The 21,464-nt window shown below is 49.4% G+C and overlaps 1 protein-coding gene across 1 annotated transcript in view; it reads right to left on the bottom strand.

The window, feature by feature from the left end:
- LOC134988793 (transient receptor potential cation channel subfamily M member 2-like) overlaps positions 1-21,464 on the bottom strand; it is a 734,670-nt gene that overhangs the window by 82,976 nt on the left and 630,230 nt on the right. The window contains exon 28 of the mRNA XM_063950575.1: positions 16,215-16,291. Within this exon, the coding sequence (XP_063806645.1) occupies positions 16,215-16,291 (77 nt within the window). The remainder of the gene's footprint in view (positions 1-16,214; positions 16,292-21,464) is intronic.

Raw genomic sequence — 21,464 nt, 5'->3', positions numbered from 1 at the left:
TTAATAGGTGTTTGTATGCTGTGTGCGTGTATATTATGTGTGTATGTATGTGTGCTGTTTGCATGTATACTATATTTTTATGCATGTATGTATATGGGGTGTAGTATGGTATGCCGGCGGCCGGGCTCCCAGCGAGCAGCATACCGGCAGCGGGAGCCCGACCAATGGCATACTGACAGCGTGGCGAGCGCAAATGAGCCCCTTGCGGGATCGCCACGCTGCAGGCACGGTGGCGCGATATGCGCACCGCGCTATTTAATTCTCCCTCCAGGGGGGTTTGGACACCCACAAGGGAGGAAAAGTGTCGGTATGCCGACTGTCAGGATTCCGGTGCCGGTATACTGTGCGCCGGGATCCCGACAGTTGGCACACTGAAGACCACCCTATATATGTATGTGTGAGTATACTGTGTATATATGCTGTGTGCATGTATACTGTGTGTATGTATGCTGTGGGTGTGTATGTATGCTGTGTATGTATGCTGTTTGCATGTATGTATGTATACTGTATGTGTATGCATTTGTGCTGTGTGTATGTATGCTGTTTGCATGTATGTATGCTGTGTATGTATGCATGCTGTGTATGTATGCTGTTTGCATGTATGTATGCTGTTTGTTTGCATGTATGTATGTATGTATGTATGCGGTGTATGTATGTATTCTGTGTACATTTATGCTATGTATGTAAGCTGTTTGCATGCATGTATACTACTGTACAGTGTGTGTGTTGTATGTCTATGTACTGTGTGTGTGCGTGTATGTGTGTATATATATATATATATATATATATATATATACTGTCAAATACGCGCAGCGAGCACAGCAATATATGGTAACACACGCATTTACATGGACATGCCACAGAGATGGATTTTACACTTATTTCATACAGCACATAATTATAACATATTAAGCGCCAGACATCATAATGATTTAAAATGATATAATGGAGTAACGTCATGTATGCGTATTATTGGAGCGTAGCAAGATAGACATGTCATATTTGGTATTAAAGCAACCAGATTAATGTGTAGATTTGTTTGATACTTGTTATTAAGTTGTAGGACATTGCAACAAGTAGTTATGATTAAATGTATGAAAGCTAAAATCACTCTTATTAGGACAATGGACATTCCAAACAGGTGGTGGGCAGGAAACTCAGGCCAGCCTTTTTGATGTCTTCAATGCTGAACCTGGTTAGCATATGAACAGACCAGTGACTCATCATGAATGAGAAAGTACCCTTCCTTAGACTAGGTGTGCACTCCCCCAAACTAGATAACACATTGCTGATCAGACACACACAGGAGTTAGTTGCTGTTTTGTCCCAGACGATGGTGGAGTTGTTGCCAGACCAGTTCCTGTGTTTATTTGCTGAGAGAGATATATTAAGAGGAGGATGCATTGAGGGAATGGTATTGTATGCTGGCCTGTAACTGTATGTATTTTATATTAACTGCTTACTGTATACATTGTAACCATGTAACTATATGTATACTGTACATTGTGATATATTGCATACATATCCTTTTAAGAACAAATATATACATCAATGAGCTTTGGAACTCAGATAATGTGTGGGTGTATTCTTTTCTCTTAAGGGATGTAGTGTTCTGAGATGTAAAGCGCACTTTTATCGTATACGGTAATAAGATGCGCCTGGCGTCTGCAGTATATATTAGAGCGGGCATTTTAAATATTTGTTAGAAAGCAATTTGGTATTTACAATATATATATATATATATACACATATACACACACACACAGCTTGTGCAGTGTGCTGTATGTGTGTGTGTGTATATATATATATGTTGTGGCACTGTAGGGGTGCAAGGCGCCTTTTCCTGGGGAATATGGCCGCACGCAGCAGCTGAGGAACAACACAAGTCCAGTTTCTGGTACAACTGACCCCGGCCAGTTTTATTGAAACAGAAAATAAAACAAACCCCAAAATAAAAATACCTTGCCTGTCCGGCACTAACTAAACATAAGATATTCCTAACTGTCACTAGACAAAACACAGAGTTCTTCAGTACATACTGTATAGCTTACTTGCATCAGAAAGCGTGTCTCTCACACACAGATCCTGCAGCCTTCCCAGGCAGTCTGCCCATACTAATCAGGTTAGAAGCACTATAACACTCTTACACAGCTGAAACCCTGATTAGCCCTCTGTGAGGCCAAAGACCCGAACTGGGCCCAATGTCTAGAACTCGCCTTATCTCTCTCTCAGAGCCTTTACCCAGCTTTTACAGCAAACTGAAAAGGTTCAGACAAAACAAAAAGCATTTTTCCTAGAAGTTAACATTTTCTAAAACATGTAAGACAAGAACCTGGGACAAATATACCTGCCCTCAAACACTATCCCAGTGTTCTTGTCACATATCCCCCTCCCCTGTTTCGACCTAGGGGCCGGAACACTTGTAGCCCCCAAACAGAAGATGCGAGACAATGCATCTGCGTTGGCCAATTGTGTTCCCGGTCTATGTTCGACAGTAAACTTAAAGTCCTGCAACGCTAGAAACCATCTAGTTACATGAGCATTCTTGCCTCTATTTACATACATCCATTTTAAAGGGGCATGGTCTGTCACTAGTCTGAATTGTCTACCCAAGAGGTAATATCTCAAGGTATCTAGTGCCCACTTAATGGCCAAAGCCTCCTTTTCCACAATGGCATACCTTTTTTCATGCTCATTGAGTTTCCTACTCAAATAAATGATAGGGTGTTCGTCCCCATCTCTGGTTTGGGACAGCACAGCACCTATCCCTACCTCTGAGGCATCTGTCTGTACCACAAATTCTTTTGAAAAATCTGGTGTTATCAACACCGGTTGTGAACACAAAGCCACTTTTAACGCTTGGAACGCCTTTTCTGCATCAGGGTTCCATTTCACCACATTTGACTGCTTCCCTTTGGTAAGGTCTGACAACGGCACCGCTGTGGTCGCAAAATTAGGAATAAACCGTCTATAGTACCCAGTAATTCCCAAAAAAGCCCTTACCTGTTTTTTATTCACTGGACGAGGCCAGTTTTGAATAGCATCAACTTTATTCAATTGGGGCCTAATCAGACCTCTGCCTATGGTGAAGCCCAAGTATTTGACCTCCTCCATTGCGAGGCAGCACTTCTTTGGGTTAGCAGTTAACCCTGCCTCTCTGATTGAGTCCAGTACTGCTTGTACTTTAACCAAATGGGACCCCCAGTCTGTACTGTGAATTACCACATCATCCAAATAGGCAGCTGCATATTTTCTATGGGGCCTCAAAATTTTATCCATCGCCCGTTGAAAGGTTGCTGGAGCCCCATGCAACCCAAAGGGTAACATCTTATACTGGTACAACCCCTCCGGAACCGAAAAGGCTGTTTTTTCTTTGGCGCTATCAGATAAAGGTATTTGCCAGTAACCTTTGGTCAGGTCCAATGTGGTGAGAAACCTGGCTGTTCCCAGCCTTTCTACAAGCTCATCCACACGGGGCATGGGGTATGCGTCAAACTTGGACACCTCATTTAACTTACGAAAGTCATTACAGAAGCGTATGCTACCGTCGGGCTTCGGGATGAGCACTATGGGACTGGACCACTCACTGTTAGACTCCTCTATGACTCCCAGTTCTAACATGGTTTTAACTTCCTTAGAAATAGCTTCTCGCTGAGCTTCAGGAATCCTATATGGCTTTAAATGAACCCTGACCCCTGGTTCTGTGACAATGTCATGTTTTATTATGGTCGTTCGGCCAGGCAGCTCTGAAAATACCTCCCTATTTTGGATGAGAAATTCTTTAACCTGATTGTTCTGATCAGCTGATAATGTCTCTGACACCTTCACTGCGGGAAGCAACCGGGGTGAAGACACCGAAGGGCAAGGCTCCGCTGACAGAGACAACCTATCTTTCCAGGGTTTGATTAAGTTAACATGGTAGATCTGTTCGGGTTTTCTCTTTCCCGGCTGGTATACTTTGTAATTAACCTCATTCACTTTTTCCCTAATCTCAAATGGACCCTGCCATTTAGCTAGGAATTTGCTTTCCACAGTGGGTACCAAAACAAGAACTCTATCTCCAGGAGCAAATTCCCGTATCTTGGCACTCCGGTTATAGACCCTTTGTTGAGCACTTTGGGCCTGTTCCATGTGCTCTCTGACAACAGGTACCACGGCTGCAATCCTATCCTGCATTTGTGTTACATGCTCAATAACGCTTCTATAAGGAGTGGGCTGTCCTTCCCACGTCTCTTTGGCAATATCCAACAGCCCTCTGGGGTGTCTACCATACAACAAATCAAATGGAGAAAACCCCGTAGAGGACTGAGGAACTTCTCTGACGGCCATTAACAAGTAGGGCAACAAACAATCCCAGTTTTTCCCATCTCTCTCAACAACCTTTTTTAACATACTTTTTAATGTTTTATTAAACCTTTCCACCAACCCGTCAGTTTGGGGATGGTAGATGGACGTCCTGAGGTGAGTGACCTTAAATAACTTGCACAACTCTTTCATGATCCTTGACATAAATGGAGTACCTTGGTCAGTCAAAATTTCTTTTGGTATTCCCACTCTACTAAATACCTGCACCAGCTCCCTAGCTATCGCCTTGGTTGTGATAGTGCGTAAAGGGACAGCCTCAGGATATCGAGTGGCATAGTCCATAATTACCAGGATATACTGATGGCCCCGAGCAGACTTTAACAAGGGCCCCACGAGATCCATGGCTATTCTGTCAAACGGGACCTCTATAATAGGCATGGGAACTAGTGGGCTCCTGAAATGGGGTCTAGGGGCATGATACTGGCATTCAGGACAGGAAGAACAATATTCAGACACTTCTTTATAAACCCCTGGCCAAAAGAACCTTTGTAAAACTCTTTCAGTGGTTTTTTCTGCCCCTAAATGTCCTGCGGTAACGTGACTATGAGCTAAATCTAGTACCGTTCTCCGATAAGGCTGGGGAACTACCAGCTGTTCCACCACATCCTCACCCCTTTTGACAATGTGGTACAAGAGCTCATTACAGATGGCCATGTGGGGATACGTAACCCTGTCACCTGGTACCACAGGTTCCCCATTAACAATCTTAACATTCTCTCTAGCCTTTATTAAGGTAGGATCCTTTAACTGTTCAGACGCAAACAGATCCTTCTTTACCTCCAGGTCAGGCACGCTTTCAGTTCTAACTACTATGTCTCTGTTCCCGGCAAGAGGGTCCTCACTGGACTCCCCATCTGTCACTTCCCCAGCCAATCTAGCAAAAGGCAAAGGGCCAGAAAGTTCCGAAGACCCACGTACATCCATAAAATCACCGGTATTATCAACTGGCTTTTTACTTCTCACATCTGTTGATAACCGTGATTCCCACAGTTTCCAAAAATGAGGAAAATCCCTCCCTATTATGGCCTCATGCACCAAGGTAGGGACCAGTCCCACTTTAACCATTGCTGACCCACAACAAGTTTCTATATTCACCTCAGCAGTGGCATAATGTTGGGTATCCCCATGTATGCAAGTTACCCCAATAGGTATTTGCTGGACCTTTAAGGGGTTCACTAACCCAGCTTTCACGAGGGTAACTAAACTTCCTGAATCTAGCAAGGCCTCTACCCGGTTACCCTCTAAGAACACATCACACATTTGTTTTTCCAGCTCAGGTGAAGGTACCACAGTACAGGCTAACCTAGCAAAGAAAGACATTCTGCGACATTCAAAGGCAGCATCACATTGCATGGGTTCTTGCGTGACTGGGCAATTGGCAATAACATGACCTGGCATACCACACCTAAAACATTTAACCACACGATTATCAACCCGTTTGGGCAGCATAGACCGTTCTATCCCCATTGGCCTGTCTCCAGGGCCAGTGTTTACAGTCTCTCCAGCCTTGCGTTCTCTTAACCGCCCAGCAACGTTTTCCCACGGAACAGTCTTACCAGTCTTTACTGAAGGGCGCTGTCGAGGATCTATGGGTTGCTGGGTGGTCATCAGTAGTTCCTCTGCTGCCAAATACCTCTCTACCATGTCCACTAATTGGTCAGCAGTACCCGGGTTTCCATGGCTCACCCACTTGCGCAGGACCATGGGCAAAGATCTCAAGTAGCGGTCCATGACGACTCTTTCCACCATCTGGGGACCAGTTAATGTCTCTGGCTGTAGCCATTTTTTTGTTAGCTGAATAAGGTCGTGCATCTGGGAGCGCGGAGGCTTCTCCATGGCGTACAGCCAACGGTGCACCCGTTGTGCTCGTACTGACAGCGTGACTCCCAGGCGGGTCAGGATCTCAGTCTTTAGTTTATCATAGTCCCGAGCCTCAGCAGGGCTTAAATCAAAGTAAGCTTTTTGGGGCTCACCTGACAGGAAAGGTGCCAGCAGACTGGCCCACTGTGCTTTCGGCCAGTTCTCACGCTCGGCAGTCCTTTCAAACGTGGTCAGATAGGCCTCCACATCATCAGCCTCTGTCATTTTCTGCAGGAAGTGACTGGCCCGTATAGAACTGGAGCTGGTTGGAGCACTGACGGCCACATCTCCAACCCGAGCTGCAAGTCTCTGCACCACTTCTGCTAAGGCCTCTCTATCCTGACGCTGTTGCCTGTAAAGTTCATCAACAACTGCCTGCTGTTGGTTGGCCTCCTGCTGAGCCGCTGTAGCTTGCAGCAAGGCTTTAAGCAGATCCTCCATGTCGACAGATTTTTCAGGCGGCTTTGTAGCTGCTTTCACCCAGGACATATCAAACCCTCAGGGGTGAGTCTCAGTAATTTCACACTGGGCTGTATCTGCATAAACCACCGTCTTCTGCAGGTCTCACAAAGCTGCTGCTTTCACTTATGCGCAGAACGGTGTGCTCGCATTCTCCACCAAGTTGTAGCACTGTAGGGGTGCAAGGCGCCTTTTCCTGGGGAATATGGCCGCACGCAGCAGCTGAGGAACAACACAAGTCCAGTTTCTGGTACAACTGACCCCGGCCAGTTTTATTGAAACAGAAAATAAAACAAACCCCAAAATAAAAATACCTTGCCTGTCCGGCACTAACTAAACATAAGATATTCCTAACTGTCACTAGACAAAACACAGAGTTCTTCAGTACATACTGTATAGCTTACTTGCATCAGAAAGCGTGTCTCTCACACACAGATCCTGCAGCCTTCCCAGGCAGTCTGCCCATACTAATCAGGTTAGAAGCACTATAACACTCTTACACAGCTGAAACCCTGATTAGCCCTCTGTGAGGCCAAAGACCCGAACTGGGCCCAATGTCTAGAACTCGCCTTATCTCTCTCTCAGAGCCTTTACCCAGCTTTTACAGCAAACTGAAAAGGTTCAGACAAAACAAAAAGCATTTTTCCTAGAAGTTAACATTTTCTAAAACATGTAAGACAAGAACCTGGGACAAATATACCTGCCCTCAAACACTATCCCAGTGTTCTTGTCACAATATATATATATATACACACACACACACACACACACACACACGCGCGAACACATGTACAGAAACCCCCCCATGAAACTCCTGCGTTTGCCACTGGATTGCCATCACCTGTGTTGAACAGGTAAATGGATAAGAAAGGTGTTTCACCACAGGTTAAGGCAATCATAAATTTAGAGGGGAGTCCAGGAGAAGAGCATTGTGTCCTCCTGGAGAGGTCATGGTGGGAGGTATGACATAGGTATGAGCACTGGGTCAGTGTTAGGGTACAGCACAGGTGATGGTAATCATACAGTAAGAGGGAAGAGCAGGAGCAGAGCATTGTGTCCTCCTGGAGAGGTCATGTTGGGAGGTATGACATAGGTATGAGCACTGGGTCAGTATTAGGGTACAGCACAGGTGATGGTAATCATACAGTAAGAGGGAAGAGCAGGAGCAGAGCATTGTGTCCTCCTGGAGAGGTCATGTTGGGAGGTATGACATAGGTATGAGCACTGAGTCAGTATTAGGGTACAGCACAGGTGATGGTAATCATACAGTAAGAGGGAAGAGCAGGAGCAGAGCATTATGTCCTCCTGGAGAGTTCATGTTGGGAGGTATGACATAGGTATGAGCACTGGGTCAGTATTAGGGTACAGCACAGGTGATGGTAATCATACAGTAAGAGGGAAGAGCAGGAGCAGAGCATTGTGTCCTCCTGGAGAGGGTCATGTTTGGAGGTATGACATAGGTATGAGCACTGGGTCAGTATTAGGGTACAGCACAGGTGATGGTAATCATACAGTAAGAGGCAGGAGCAGAGCATTGTGTCCTCCTGGAGAGGTCATGTTGGGAGGTATGACATAGTTATGAGCACTGGGTCAGTATTAGGGTACAGCACAGGTGATGGTAATCATACAGTAAGAGGGAAGAGCAGGAGCAGAGCATTGTGTCCTCCTGGAGAGGTCATGTTGGGAGGTATAACATAGGTATGAGCACTGGGTCAGTATTAGGGTACAGCACAGGTGATGGTGATCATACAGTAAGAGGGAAGAGCAGGAGCAGAGCATTGTGTCCTCCTGGAGAGGTCATGTTGGGAGGTATGACATAGGTATGAGCACTGGGTCAGTATTAGGGTACAGCACAGGTGATGGTAATCATACAGTTAGAGGGAAGAGCAGGAGCAGAGCATTGTGTCCTCCTGGAGAGGTCATGTTGGGAGGTATGACATAGGTATGAGCACTGGGTCAGTATTAGGGTACAGTACAGGTGATGGTAATCATACAGTAATAGGGAAGAGCAGGAGCAGAGCATTGTGTCCTCCTGGAGAGAGTCATGTTGGGAGGTATAACATAGGTATGAGCACTGGGTCAGTATTAGGGTATAGCACAGGTAATGGTAATCATACAATAAGAGGGAAGAGCAGGAGCAGAGCATTGTGTCCTCCTGGAGAGGTCATGTTGGGAGGTATTACATAGGTATGAGCACTGGGTCAGTATTAGGGTACAGCACATGTGATGGTAATCATACAGTAAGAGGAAGAGCAGGAGCAGAGCATTGTGTCCTCCTGGAGAGATCATGTTGGGAGGTATGACATAGGTATGAGCACTGGGTCAGTATTGGGATACAGTACAGGTGATGGTAATCATACAGTAAGAGGGAAGAGCAGGAGCAGAGCATTGTGTCCTCCTGGAGAGGTCATGTTGGGCAGTATGACATAGGGATGAGCACCGGGTCAGTATTAGGGTACAGCACAGGTGATGGTAATCATACAGTAAGAGGGAAGAGTAGAAGCAGAGCATTGTGTCCTCCTGGAGAGGTCATGTTGGGAGGTATGACATAGGTATGAGCACTGGGTCAGTATTAGGGTACAGCACAGGTGATGGTAATCATACAGTAAGAGGGAAGTGCAGAAGCAGAGCATTGTGTCCTCCTGGAGAGGGTCATGTTGGGAGGTATGACATAGGTATGAGCACTGGGTCAGTATTAGGGTACAGCACAGGTGATGGTAATCATACCGTAAGGGGGAAGAGCAGGAGCAGAGCATTGTGTCCTCCTGGAGAGGGTCATGTTGGGAGGTATGATATAGGTATGAGCACTGGGTCAGTATTAGGGTACAGCACAGGTGATGGTAATCATACAGTAAGAGGGAAGAGCAGGAGCAGAGCATTGTGTCCTCCTGGAGATGGTCATGTTGGGAGGTATGACATGGGTATGAGCACTGGGTCAGTATTAGGGTACAGCACAGGTGATGGTAATCATACAGTAAGAGGGAAGTGCAGGAGCAGAGCATTGTGTCCTCCTGGAGAGGTCATGTTGGGAGGTATGACATAGGTATGAGCACTGGGTCAGTATTAGGGTACAGCACAGGTGATGGTAATCATACAGTAAGAGGGAAGAGCAGGAGCAGAGCATTGTGTCCTCCTGGAGAGGGTCATGTTGGGAGGTATGACATAGGTATGAGCACTGGGTCAGTATTAGGGTACAGTACAGGTGATGGTAATTATACAGTAAGAGGGAAGAGCAGGAGCAGAGCATTGTGTCCTCCTGGAGAGGGTCATGTTGGGAGGTATGATATAGGTATGAGCACTGGGTCAGTATTAGGATACAGCACAGGTGATGGTAATCACACAGTAAGAGGGAAGAGCAGGAGAAGAGCATTGTGTCCTCCTGGTGAGGTCATGTTGGGAGGTATGACATAGGTATGAGCACTGGGTCAGTATTAAGGTACAGTACAGGTGATGGTAATCATACAGTAAGAGGGAAGAGCAGGAGAAGAGCATTGTGTCCTCCTGGAGAGGGTCATGTTCGGAGGTATGACATAGGTATGAGCACTGGGTCAGTATTAGGGTACAGCACAGGTGATGGTAATCATACAGTAAGAGGGAAGAGCAGGAGAAGAGCATTGTGTCCTCCTGGAGAGGGTCATGTTGGGAGGTATGACATAGGTATGAGCACTGGGTCAGTATTAGGGTACAGCACAGGTGATGGTAATCATACAGTAAGAGAGAAGTGCAGGAGCAGAGCATTGTGTCCTCCTGGAGAGGGTCATGTTGGGAGGTATGACATAGGTATGAGCACTGGGTCAGTATTAGGGTACAGTACAGGTGATGGTAATCATACAGTAAGAGGGAAGAGCAGGAGAAGAGCATTGTGTCCTCCTGGAGAGGGTCATGTTGGGAGGTATGACATAGGTATGAGCACTGGGTCAGTATTAGGGTACAGCACAGGTGATGGTAATCATACAGTAAGAGGGAAGAGCAGGAGAAGAGCATTGTGTCCTCCTGGAGAGGGTCATGTTGGGAGGTATGACATAGGTATGAGCACTGGGTCAGTATTAGGGTACAGCACAGGTGATGGTAATCATACAGTAAGAGAGAAGTGCAGGAGCAGAGCATTGTGTCCTCCTGGAGAGGGTCATGTTGGGAGGTATGACATAGGTATGAGCACTGGGTCAGTATTAGGGTACAGTACAGGTGATGGTAATCATACAGTAAGAGGGACGAGCAGGAGAAGAGCATTGTGTCCTCCTGGAGAGGGTCATGTTGGGAGGTATGACATAGGTATGAGCACTGGGTCAGTATTAGGGTACAGCACAGGTGATGGTAATCATACAGTAAGAGGGAAGAGCAGGAGAAGAGCATTGTGTCCTCCTGGAGAGGGTCATGTTGGGAGGTATGACATAGGTATGAGCACTGGGTCAGTATTAGGGTACAGCACAGGTGATGGTAATCATACAGTAAGAGAGAAGTGCAGGAGCAGAGCATTGTGTCCTCCTGGAGAGGGTCATGTTGGGAGGTATGACATAGGTATGAGCACTGGGTCAGTATTAGGGTACAGCACAGGTGATGGTAATCATACAGTAAAAGAGAAGAGTAGGAGCAGAGCATTGTGTCCTCCTGGAGAGGTCATGTTGGGAGGTATGACATAGGTATGAGCACTGGGTCAGTATTAGGGTACAGCACAGGTGATGGTAATCATACAGTAAGAGGGAAGAGCAGGAGCAGAGCATTGTGTCCTCCTGGAGAGGTCATGTTGCGGGGTATGACATAGGTATGGGCACTGGGTCAGTATTAGGGTACAGCACAGGTGATGGTAATCATACAGTAAGAGGGAAGACCAGGAGCAGAGCATTGTGTCCTCCTGGAGAGGTCATGTTGGAAGGTATGACATAGGTATGAGCACTGGGTCAGTATTAGGGTACATCACAGGTGATGGTAATCGTACAGTAAGAGGGAAGAGCAGGAGCAGAGCATTGTGTCCTCCTGGAGAGGTCATGTTGGGAGGTATGACATAGGTATGAGCACTAGGTCAGTATTAGGGTACAGCACAGGTGATGGTAATCATACAGTATGAGGGAAGAGCGGGAGCAGAGCATTGTGTCCTCCTGGAGAGGTCATGTTGGGAGGTATGACATAGGTATGAGCACTGGGTCAGTATTAGGGTACAGCACAGGTGATGGTAATCATACAGTAAGAGGGAAGACCAGGAGCAGAGCATTGTGTCCTCCTGGAGAGGTCATGTTGGGGGGTATGACATAGGTATGGGCACTGGGTCAGTATTAGGGTACAGCACAGGTGATGGTAATCATACAGTAAGAGGGAAGAGCAGGAGCAGAGCATTGTGTCCTCCTGGAGAGGTCATGTTGGGAGGTATGACATAGGTATGAGCACTGGGTCAGTATTAGGGTACAGCACAGGTGATGGTGATCATACAGTAAGAGGGAAGTGCAGGAGCAGAGCATTGTGTCCTCCTGGAGAGGGTCATGTTGGGAGGTATATTCTCCTGTGGACTAATCTGTTATCACTGCTGTGTGGACTCAGTGATAGTTCTGCTGTGTGGACCTGTTTATCTCTAACTTCTGTGTGGAATTGCTGTGGACCTAAATCCTCCACTGACACTGACTCTATCTGGACTGCTACCTGTGTATTGTTTCTGGACTACATTTACTTGTGTTTCCTGTGTGATATCTATTCCTATGTGCAGCGATAAATAAACCATCACTTTGGTTTCATCTGCTCGGTGTCTGGGTGATTAGAAGAACCCTGTACCCACATTATGTTACAGCCTTATTCCAAAATGGATTAAATTAATTTTTCCCCTCATAATTCTAAACATAATACCCCACAATGACAATGTTAAAAAAAGTTTTTTTGAGATTTTTGCAAATTTCTTAAAAATAAAAAACTAAGAGATCACATGTACATAAGTATTCACATCCTTTGCCATGAAGCTCAAAATTGAGCTTAGGTGCATCCTGTTTCCACTGAACATGCTTGAGATGTTTCTACAGCTTAATTGGAGTTCACCAGTGATAAATTCAGTTGATTGGACATGACTTTGAAAGGCACACACCTGTCTATATGATGTCCCACACTTGACAGTGCATGTCTGAGCACAAACCAAGCATGAAGTCAAATGAATTGTCTGTAGACCGCCGAGACTAGATTGTCTCGAGGCACAACTCTGGGGCAGGGTACTGAAAAATATCTGCTGCTTTGAAGGTCCCAGTGAGCACAGTTGCTCCATCATCCATACATGGAAGAAGTTCGGAAACCACCAAGACTCTTCCTAGAGCTGGCCAGTCGTCTAAACTGAGCGATCAGGGGAGAAGGGCCCTAGTCAGGGAGGTGACCAAGAACCCGATGATCACTCTGTCAGAGCTACAGAATTCCTCTGTGGAGAGAGGAGAACCTCCCAGAAGGACAACCATCTCTGCAGCAATCCACCAATTAGGCCTGTATGGTAGAGTGGCTAGACGGAAGCCACTCCTTAGAAAAAAGCACATGGCAGCCCATCTGGAGTTTGCCAAAATGCACCTGAAGGACTCTCAGACCATAAGAAACAAAATTCTCTGGTCTGATGAGACAAAGATTGAACTCTTTGGCGTGAATGCCAGGCATCATGTTTGCAGGAAACCAGGCACCGCTCATCACCAGGCCAATACCATCCCTTTAGTGAAACATGGTGGTGGCAGCATTATGCTGATGGGATGTTTTTCAGCGGCAGGAACTGGGAGACTAGTCAGAATAGAGGGAAAGATGAAAGCAGCAATGTACAGAGACATCCTGGATGAAAACCTGCTCCAGAGCGCTCTTGACCTCAGACTGAGGCGATGGTTCATCTTTCAGCAGGACAACGACCCTCAGTACACAGCCAAAATATCAAAGGAGTAGCTTTAGGACAACTCTGTGAATGTCCTTGAGTGGCCCAGTCAGAGCCCAGACTTGAATCTGATCAAACATCTCTGGTGAGATCTGAAAATGGCTGTGCACTAACGCTTCCCATCCAACCTGATGGAGCTTGAGAGGTGCTGCAAAGAAGAATGGACGAAACTGCCCAAAGGTAGGTGTGCCAAGCTTGTGGCATCATATTCAAAAAGACTTGAGGCTGTAATTGCTGCCAAAGGTGCATCAACAAAGTATTGAGCAAAGGCTGTGAATACTTATGGAGATGTGATTTTTAGTTTCTTATTTTTAATAAATTATCAAGAATAAAAAAAAAATCATGTTGTCATTATGGGGTATTGTGTGTAGAATTCTGAGGGGAAAAATTAATTTATTCCTGTTTGGAATAAGGCTGTAACATAACAAAATGTTTCTGGATGCACTGTATATGTATGTATGTATGTATGTTTGTATGTATGTATGTATGTATGTATGTATGTGTGTATATATATATATATATTATTTATTTATATTTTAGAAGGAGGTGGCTGAGTCAAGAGCATATATGTGTAAGAGGTAGGTGGCTTGGGTGTAGGTGTGTGAGGGATATGGCAGGGGCAGGCTGGGTATATGTGTGTGAGCTGCCATGAGGGTATTTATGTATCATACTAGGGTAGGGGAGGCTGAGCTAGGGTGTTATATCATTTATGGTATCCGTTTGGATAGTCGACCGTGTTATGGTCGACAGTCATTAGATCGATCACTATTGGTCGACATTGACATGGTCGGCATGGACACATAGTCGACACATTAAAATCGTCGACACATGAAAAGGTCGACATGAGTTTTTTTTTTTAAAAAATTTATTTTGTGGAACTTTTCCATTCTTTACGATCCACGTGGACTACGATTGGGAATGGTAATCTGTGCAGAGCGCAGCGGTTGTGGAGCGAGGCACCTTGCCCGAGGCATGGCAAGCAAAGCTAATTGGGATTCCCCGTCACTTTACGCAAAAAACGACACAAAAAAAGTAAAAAAAAAACACGCATGTCGACCTTTTCATATGTCGACCATTTTCACGTGTTGACATTTTGTCCGTGTCGACCATGCCAATGTCGACCAATAGTGGTCGACATAATGACTGTCGACTATTCAAACCGGAACCATAATTTATATGTTGTACTTACACCCACTCCCACTGACCAAACTTTGACAAATTGTTTCAAACTGGTTAACTCACCAATTGATGCCTCTTCCCATTGTAGCTCCAGCAACATTATCCACGGCTCCAACCCTCCATGGGGGGACAGTCCATGGCCCCACAATTTCTGGTGGCAGCCCTGCACCTTAGTAATGATCAGCCTTAGCAGGGGTGTTGTGACAGAGGAGGGGCCCTGTGCAGACTGCGGGTGGGCCTCCTCCTTGTACGGCACAGTAGTCTCCTGAATTGTGCGCCCCCCCCCATGTTCTGGAGACCAATTTCACTACTGCACATGCGCGGTGGCCAGTTTGGATAAGATCACTGGCTGCTGCCACAGCATTGTACTCAGCACTGTAGTATTAACGTGGAGCATTCGCCATCCAGCGATTACACTGTGTATTACATGGCGTGGGACACAACGCACGCCACAACGCTATTTACAACTCGCGACTCAGGACCCTAAATTGCAATGATGCTTGAGGACACATTTGTATGCCTTGCTGGTTCCGTCCAGCCTCCGGAATTCCTGCCTTGCTGGTTCCGTGCAGCATTCTGTAAACCTACCTTGTCGGAAAGCCAATCCCGACATCCTGACAACCTACTTTGTTGGAAAGCCAATCCCGATATCCGGAAAACCTGCATTGACGGAAAGCCAATCCCGACATCCTGACAACCTACTTTGTTGGAAAGACAATCCTGACATTAAAACCTGATTTGTCGGAAATCAAATCCCGACATCGGGAAAACCTGCTTCACGGGTCAAGCCAATCCCAGTGTTCTGATTAACCTGCTCCTGAGCATCCATCATCCACCCAGTCGCTGGTCTCCTCATCCCAGTGACATCCTGATACCGGTGACATCCCAGCTATCCATTTCACTGGTGATTCCATTCATACCCACATAGCTGGTCACCTATCACTCTGCTCTCCAGACTCTTATCCAACCTGCCACGTCTGCATGAGTAGGAGATATCTCAAGCCTGCCCAACTCTGCCCTCAGCTCTCATGTCCAGACCCAGTATCTAGTCCTAGTCCGGATTGACAAATAACCACAGCCATGACAGGTACGATTCCAAATATGGGTGCAATGTGTGTGGTGTGGGCCCCCTGTACCCAGGGGCCCGTGTGCAGAGCACACACAGCACCCATTACAGGAACGCCAATGCATCTCAGTATCATTTCACCTTTTTTTGGTTTTGTACGGATTCCATGCTACATTCTTATAGTTTGTAACACAATGCTTAATTCATTAAACAAGTTTTACAAATTTATATTTCTAGATAAAGAAAATTACATAAACAAACAAACAAACAAACAATCAATCAATCAATCAATCAATCAATCAATCAGGGATCCTCTAATTAGAGACGACAAGTAAATGATATTTCTGGTTCCTCCAATAACATATAGAAAATGATAGAGAGGTGAGGAATGAGCGAGCGTCAGTGACTTACTCTTTTTTCGGGTCATATGTCCCCCTATCGGATCTGGCAGCATTATACAGTGGTGGATTGTAGTCCGGGAAATCTACCTGCAGATACAGAGAGAAATGACATTATTTCATCTTTCTCTTTACATATCCCCCATTTACCTGCAGCTCTTGGCTCTTGCGTGTTTTCATTGCATAGTCCACTCAATCCAGAGGCGAGGTAGATGACAGTACATGTAATGTTCCCAGAAATCTCTGTGCTATGGCGTCTGACCCCACAGGGGGCGCTGTGAGGATGCTCATCTGCTATTTGACACTTGCATATGTAGGCAAAGGGGTGACACTTGATATCCCAGCTGTCAGGATCCCGGCGCTCAGCATACCGCGCCGGAATCCCGACAGACGGCATACTGACAACTATTTTCCCTCTTGGGGTGTCCACGACATCTCTGGAGAATAAATAGCGTTGCTCGCTACCGTGCCCACAGCGTGGCGAGCACAGGGAGCCTGAAAGGGGCTCTTTTGTGCTCGCCCCGCTGCTGGTATACCGGCAGTCGGGATCCCGGCGCCAATCACATTGCAGTCGCACCATTCCGGGGTGCAGCCGCAATGTGTAAGGCTGCACACACGCGCTGCAGCCAGTGTGCTTGTGCAGGTCACCTGAATGCAGCTGATGCATACAGACGCACAGCTGCGTTCAGGTCGGAATGACCACCTCTTGGACGCTGCAAAAGTTTGGAGTATTACCTTGGAATTGGTCAGTAAACTTATCCTCCCCCTCCCCACCCCCCCAAAAAAAGGATTCCAACACTCCTTTTAAAAATAATTGATCTTGTTCTTGTTATGTTTATATTATGTGCAGACTGATGTCACGTTACCTAGGAGGCTGCAAATGTTTCTGACTGCTATCCTGGTATCAGTGAACTTACAGTATCTCACCAAAAACAAATTATGGACCCCATTCAGTATGGATTGTAAATTCTGCTGGGGGCCGCCCATCGCAGAGAAAGGCCACCCAGCCTGACGCCCACAGCCCACCCACTGCGATCACGCTGAAATTGTGGATAGCTGGCTGCACCGTCTCCACCTTGGAAACAAAGTGTTGCTTCCCCGCAAACGCCACTGCCTGTCAATCAGTAAATGCGGGCGCATGCGCAGGATGGGCTCTGCACATGCGCCCGCAGGGAAAACGCAGAGATTCCGGTTAGATCGCGATTTGTGATCTAGGAAGCTGCAAATGTTTGCTGTACTATCCTGGAATTTTATTTTTATGAATTGCAAGGTATCAGCCCACCCATTCCCTATCCCAGTGTGTGTAATAATAATGTACTGTTTATCAGTTGTAGAATCAGACTGTATGATATCAGTGATGGCCCAGTCTAGGGGTCGGTGACGGCCCAGTCTAGGGGTCGGTGACGGCCCAGTCTAGGGGTCGGTGACGGCCCAGTGTATGGGTCGGTGTATGGGTCGGTGATGGCCCAGTCTAGGGGTCGGTGATGGCCCAGTGTAGGGGTCGGTGACGGCCCAGTGTAGGGGTCGGTGACGGCCCAGTCTAGGGGTCGGTGATGGCCCAGTGTATGGGTCGGTGATGGCCCAGTGTATGGGTCGGTGATGGCCCAGTGTATGGGTCGGTGATGGCCCAGTGTATGGGTCGGTGATGGCCCAGTGAATGGGTCGGTGATGGCCCAGTCTAGGGGTCGGTGACGGCCCAGTGTATGGGTCGGTGACGGCCCAGTGTATGGGTCGGTGACGGCCCAGTGTATGGGCCGGTGAGGGCCCAGTGTATGGGTCGGTGAGGGCCCAGTGTATGGGTCGGTGAGGGCCCAGTGTATGGGTCGGTGATGCCCAATGTATGGGTCGGTGATGGCCCAGTGTATGGGTCGGTGATGGCCCAGTGTATGGGTCGGTGAGGGCCCAGTGTATGGGTCGGTGACGGCCCAGTCTAGGGGTCGTGGTGGCCCAGTGTATGGGTCGGTGATGGCCAGTGTATGGGTCGGTGATGGCCCAGTGTATGGGTCGGTGATGGCCCAGTGTATGGGTCGGTGAGGGCCCAGTGTATGGGTCGGTGACGGCCCAGTCTAGGGGTCGTGGGGGCCCAGTGTATGGGTCGGTGACGGCCCAGTGTATGGGTCGGTGACGGCCCAGTCTATGGGTCCGTGACGGCCCAGTGTATGGGTCCGTGACGGCCCAGTCTTGGGGTCCGTGACGGCCCAGTCTAGGGGTCCGTGACGGCCCAGTCTAGGGGTCGGTGACGGCCCAGTCTAGGGGTCGGTGACGGCCCAGTCTAGGGGTCGGTGACCAGTGTATGGGTCGATGATGGCCCAGTGTATGGGTCTGTGAAGGCCCAGTCTATGGGTCGGTGACGGCCCAGTCTATGGGTCGGTGACGGCCCAGTGTATGGGTCGGTAACGGCCCAGTCTAGGGGTCGGTGATGGCCCAGTCTAGGGGTCGGTGATGCCCAGTGTATGGGTCTGTGAGGGCCCAGTGTATGGGTCGGTGAGGGCCCAGTGTATGGGTCGGTGAGGGCCCAGTGTATGGGTCGGTGAGGGCCCAGTGTATGGGTCGGTGAGGGCCCAGTCTAGGGGTCAGTGAGGGCCCAGTCTAGGGGTCAGTGAGGGCCCAGTCTAGGGGTCAGTGAGGGCCCAGTCTAGGGGTCAGTGACGGCCCAGTGTATGGGTCGGTAACGGCCCAGTCTAGGGGTCGGTGATGGCCCAGTCTAGGGGTCGGTGATGCCCAGTGTATGGGTCGGTGAGGGCCCAGTGTATGGGTCGGTGAGGGCCCAGTGTATGGGTCGGTGAGGGCCCAGTGTATGGGTCGGTGAGGGCCCAGTCTAGGGGTCAGTGAGGGCCCAGTCTAGGGGTCAGTGAGGGCCCAGTCTAGGGGTCAGTGAGGGCCCAGTCTAGGGGTCAGTGACGGCCCAGTCTAGGGGTCAGTGACCGCCCAGTCAAGGGGTCGGTGACGGCCCAGTCTAGGGGTCGGTGATGGCCCAGTCTAGGAGTCGGTGACAGCCCAGTCTAGGGGTCGGTGACGGCCCAGTCTAGGGGTCGGTGACGGCCCAGTCTAGGGGTTGGGATGTTCATCCTAGTAATAGCAACACTATTACTACCACTGCTAATTAACCACCTAACTGGCATGGTCAGAACACATGTGACAGTGCCACCCCACTGTGTCCCCCAGTTTTTGATGAGGAGATCCATTCTGCAGACATGCATAAGTGGTGGTTTTAAGTGTGGGTTAGCAGGGTCGGTGACGGCCCAGTGTATGGGTCGGTGACGGCCCAGTGTATGGGTCGGTGAGGGCCCAGTGTATGGGTCGGTGAGGGCCCAGTGTATGGGTCGGTGAGGGCCCAGTGTATGGGTCGGTGAGGGCCCAGTGTATGGGTCGGTGAGGGCCCAGTGTATGGGTCGGTGAGGGCCCAGTGTATGGGTCGGTGAGGGCCCAGTGTATGGGTCGGTGAGGGCCCAGTGTATGGGTCGGTGATGCCCAGTGTATGGGTCGGTGATGGCCCAGTGTATGGGTCGGTGATGGCCCAGTGTATGGGTCGGTGAGGGCCCAGTGTATGGGTCGGTGACGGCCCAGTCTAGGGGTCGGTGACGGCCCAGTCTAGGGGTCGTGGTGGCCCAGTGTATGGGTCGGTGATGGCCAGGGTATGGGTCGGTGATGGCCCAGTGTATGGGTCGGTGAGGGCCCAGTGTATGGGTCGGTGACGGCCCAGTCTAGGGGTCGTGGTGGCCCAGTGTATGGGTCGGTGACGGCCCAGTGTATGGGTCGGTGACGGCCTAGTGTATGGGTCGGTGACGGCCCAGTCTAGGGGTCGGTGAAGGCCCAGTCTAGGGGTCGGTGACGGCCCAGTGTATGGGTCGGTGATGGCCCAGTGTATGGGTCGGTGATGGCCCAGTGTATGGGGCGGTGAGGGCCCAGTGTATGGGTCGGTGAGGGCCCAGTGTATGGGTCGGTGAGGGCCCAGTGTATGGGTCGGTGACGGCCCAGTCTAGGGGTCGGTGATGGCCCAGTGTATGGGTCGGTGATGGCCCAGTGTATGGGTCGGTAATGGCCCAGTGTATGGGGCGGTGAGGGCCCAGTGTATGGGTCGGTGACGGCCCAGTCTAGGGGTCGTGGTGGCCCAGTGTATGGGTCGGTGATGGCCAGGGTATGGGTCGGTGATGGCCCAGTGTATGGGTCAGTGATGGCCCAGTGTATGGGTCGGTGAGGGCCCAGTGTATGGGTCGGTGACGGCCCAGTCTAGGGGTCGTGGGGGCCCAGTGTATGGGTCGGTGACGGCCCAGTGTATGGGTCGGTGACGGCCCAGTGTATGGGTCCGTGACGGCCCAGTGTATGGGTCCGTGACGGCCCAGTCTTGGGGTCCGTGACGGCCCAGTCTAGGGGTCCGTGACGGCCCAGTCTAGGGGTCGGTGACGGCCCAGTCTAGGGGTCGGTGACGGCCCAGTCTAGGGGTCGGTGACCAGTGTATGGGTCAATGATGGCCCAGTGTATGGGTCTGTGAAGGCCCAGTCTATGGGTCGGTGACGGCCCAGTCTATGGGTCGGTGACGGCCCAGTGTATGGGTCGGTAACGGCCCAGTCTAGGGGTCGGTGATGGCCCAGTCTAGGGGTCGGTGATGCCCAGTGTATGGGTCTGTGAGGGCCCAGTGTATGGGTCGGTGAGGGCCCAGTGTATGGGTCGGTGAGGGCCCAGTGTATGGGTCGGTGAGGGCCCAGTGTATGGGTCGGTGAGGGCCCAGTGTATGGGTCGGTGACGGCCCAGTCTAGGGGTCGGTGATGGCCCAGTGTATGGGTCGGTGATGGCCCAGTGTATGGGTCGGTAATGGCCCAGTGTATGGGGCGGTGAGGGCCCAGTGTATGGGTCGGTGACGGCCCAGTCTAGGGGTCGTGGTGGCCCAGTCTAGGGGTCGGTGATGCCCAGTGTATGGGTCGGTGAGGGCCCAGTGTATGGGTCGGTGAGGGCCCAGTGTATGGGTCGGTGAGGGCCCAGTGTATGGGTCGGTGAGGGCCCAGTCTAGGGGTCAGTGAGGGCCCAGTCTAGGGGTCAGTGAGGGCCCAGTCTAGGGGTCAGTGAGGGCCCAGTCTAGGGGTCAGTGACGGCCCAGTCTAGGGGTCAGTGACCGCCCAGTCAAGGGGTCGGTGACGGCCCAGTCTAGGGGTCGGTGATGGCCCAGTCTAGGAGTCGGTGACAGCCCAGTCTAGGGGTCGGTGACGGCCCAGTCTAGGGGTCGGTGACGGCCCAGTCTAGGGGTTGGGATGTTCATCCTAGTAAT

This window comes from Pseudophryne corroboree, chromosome 2 (assembly GCF_028390025.1).
Source record: "Pseudophryne corroboree isolate aPseCor3 chromosome 2, aPseCor3.hap2, whole genome shotgun sequence".
Lineage (NCBI taxonomy): Eukaryota > Metazoa > Chordata > Amphibia > Anura > Myobatrachidae > Pseudophryne > Pseudophryne corroboree.
This window is presented reverse-complemented; position numbering and strand designations above follow the sequence as displayed.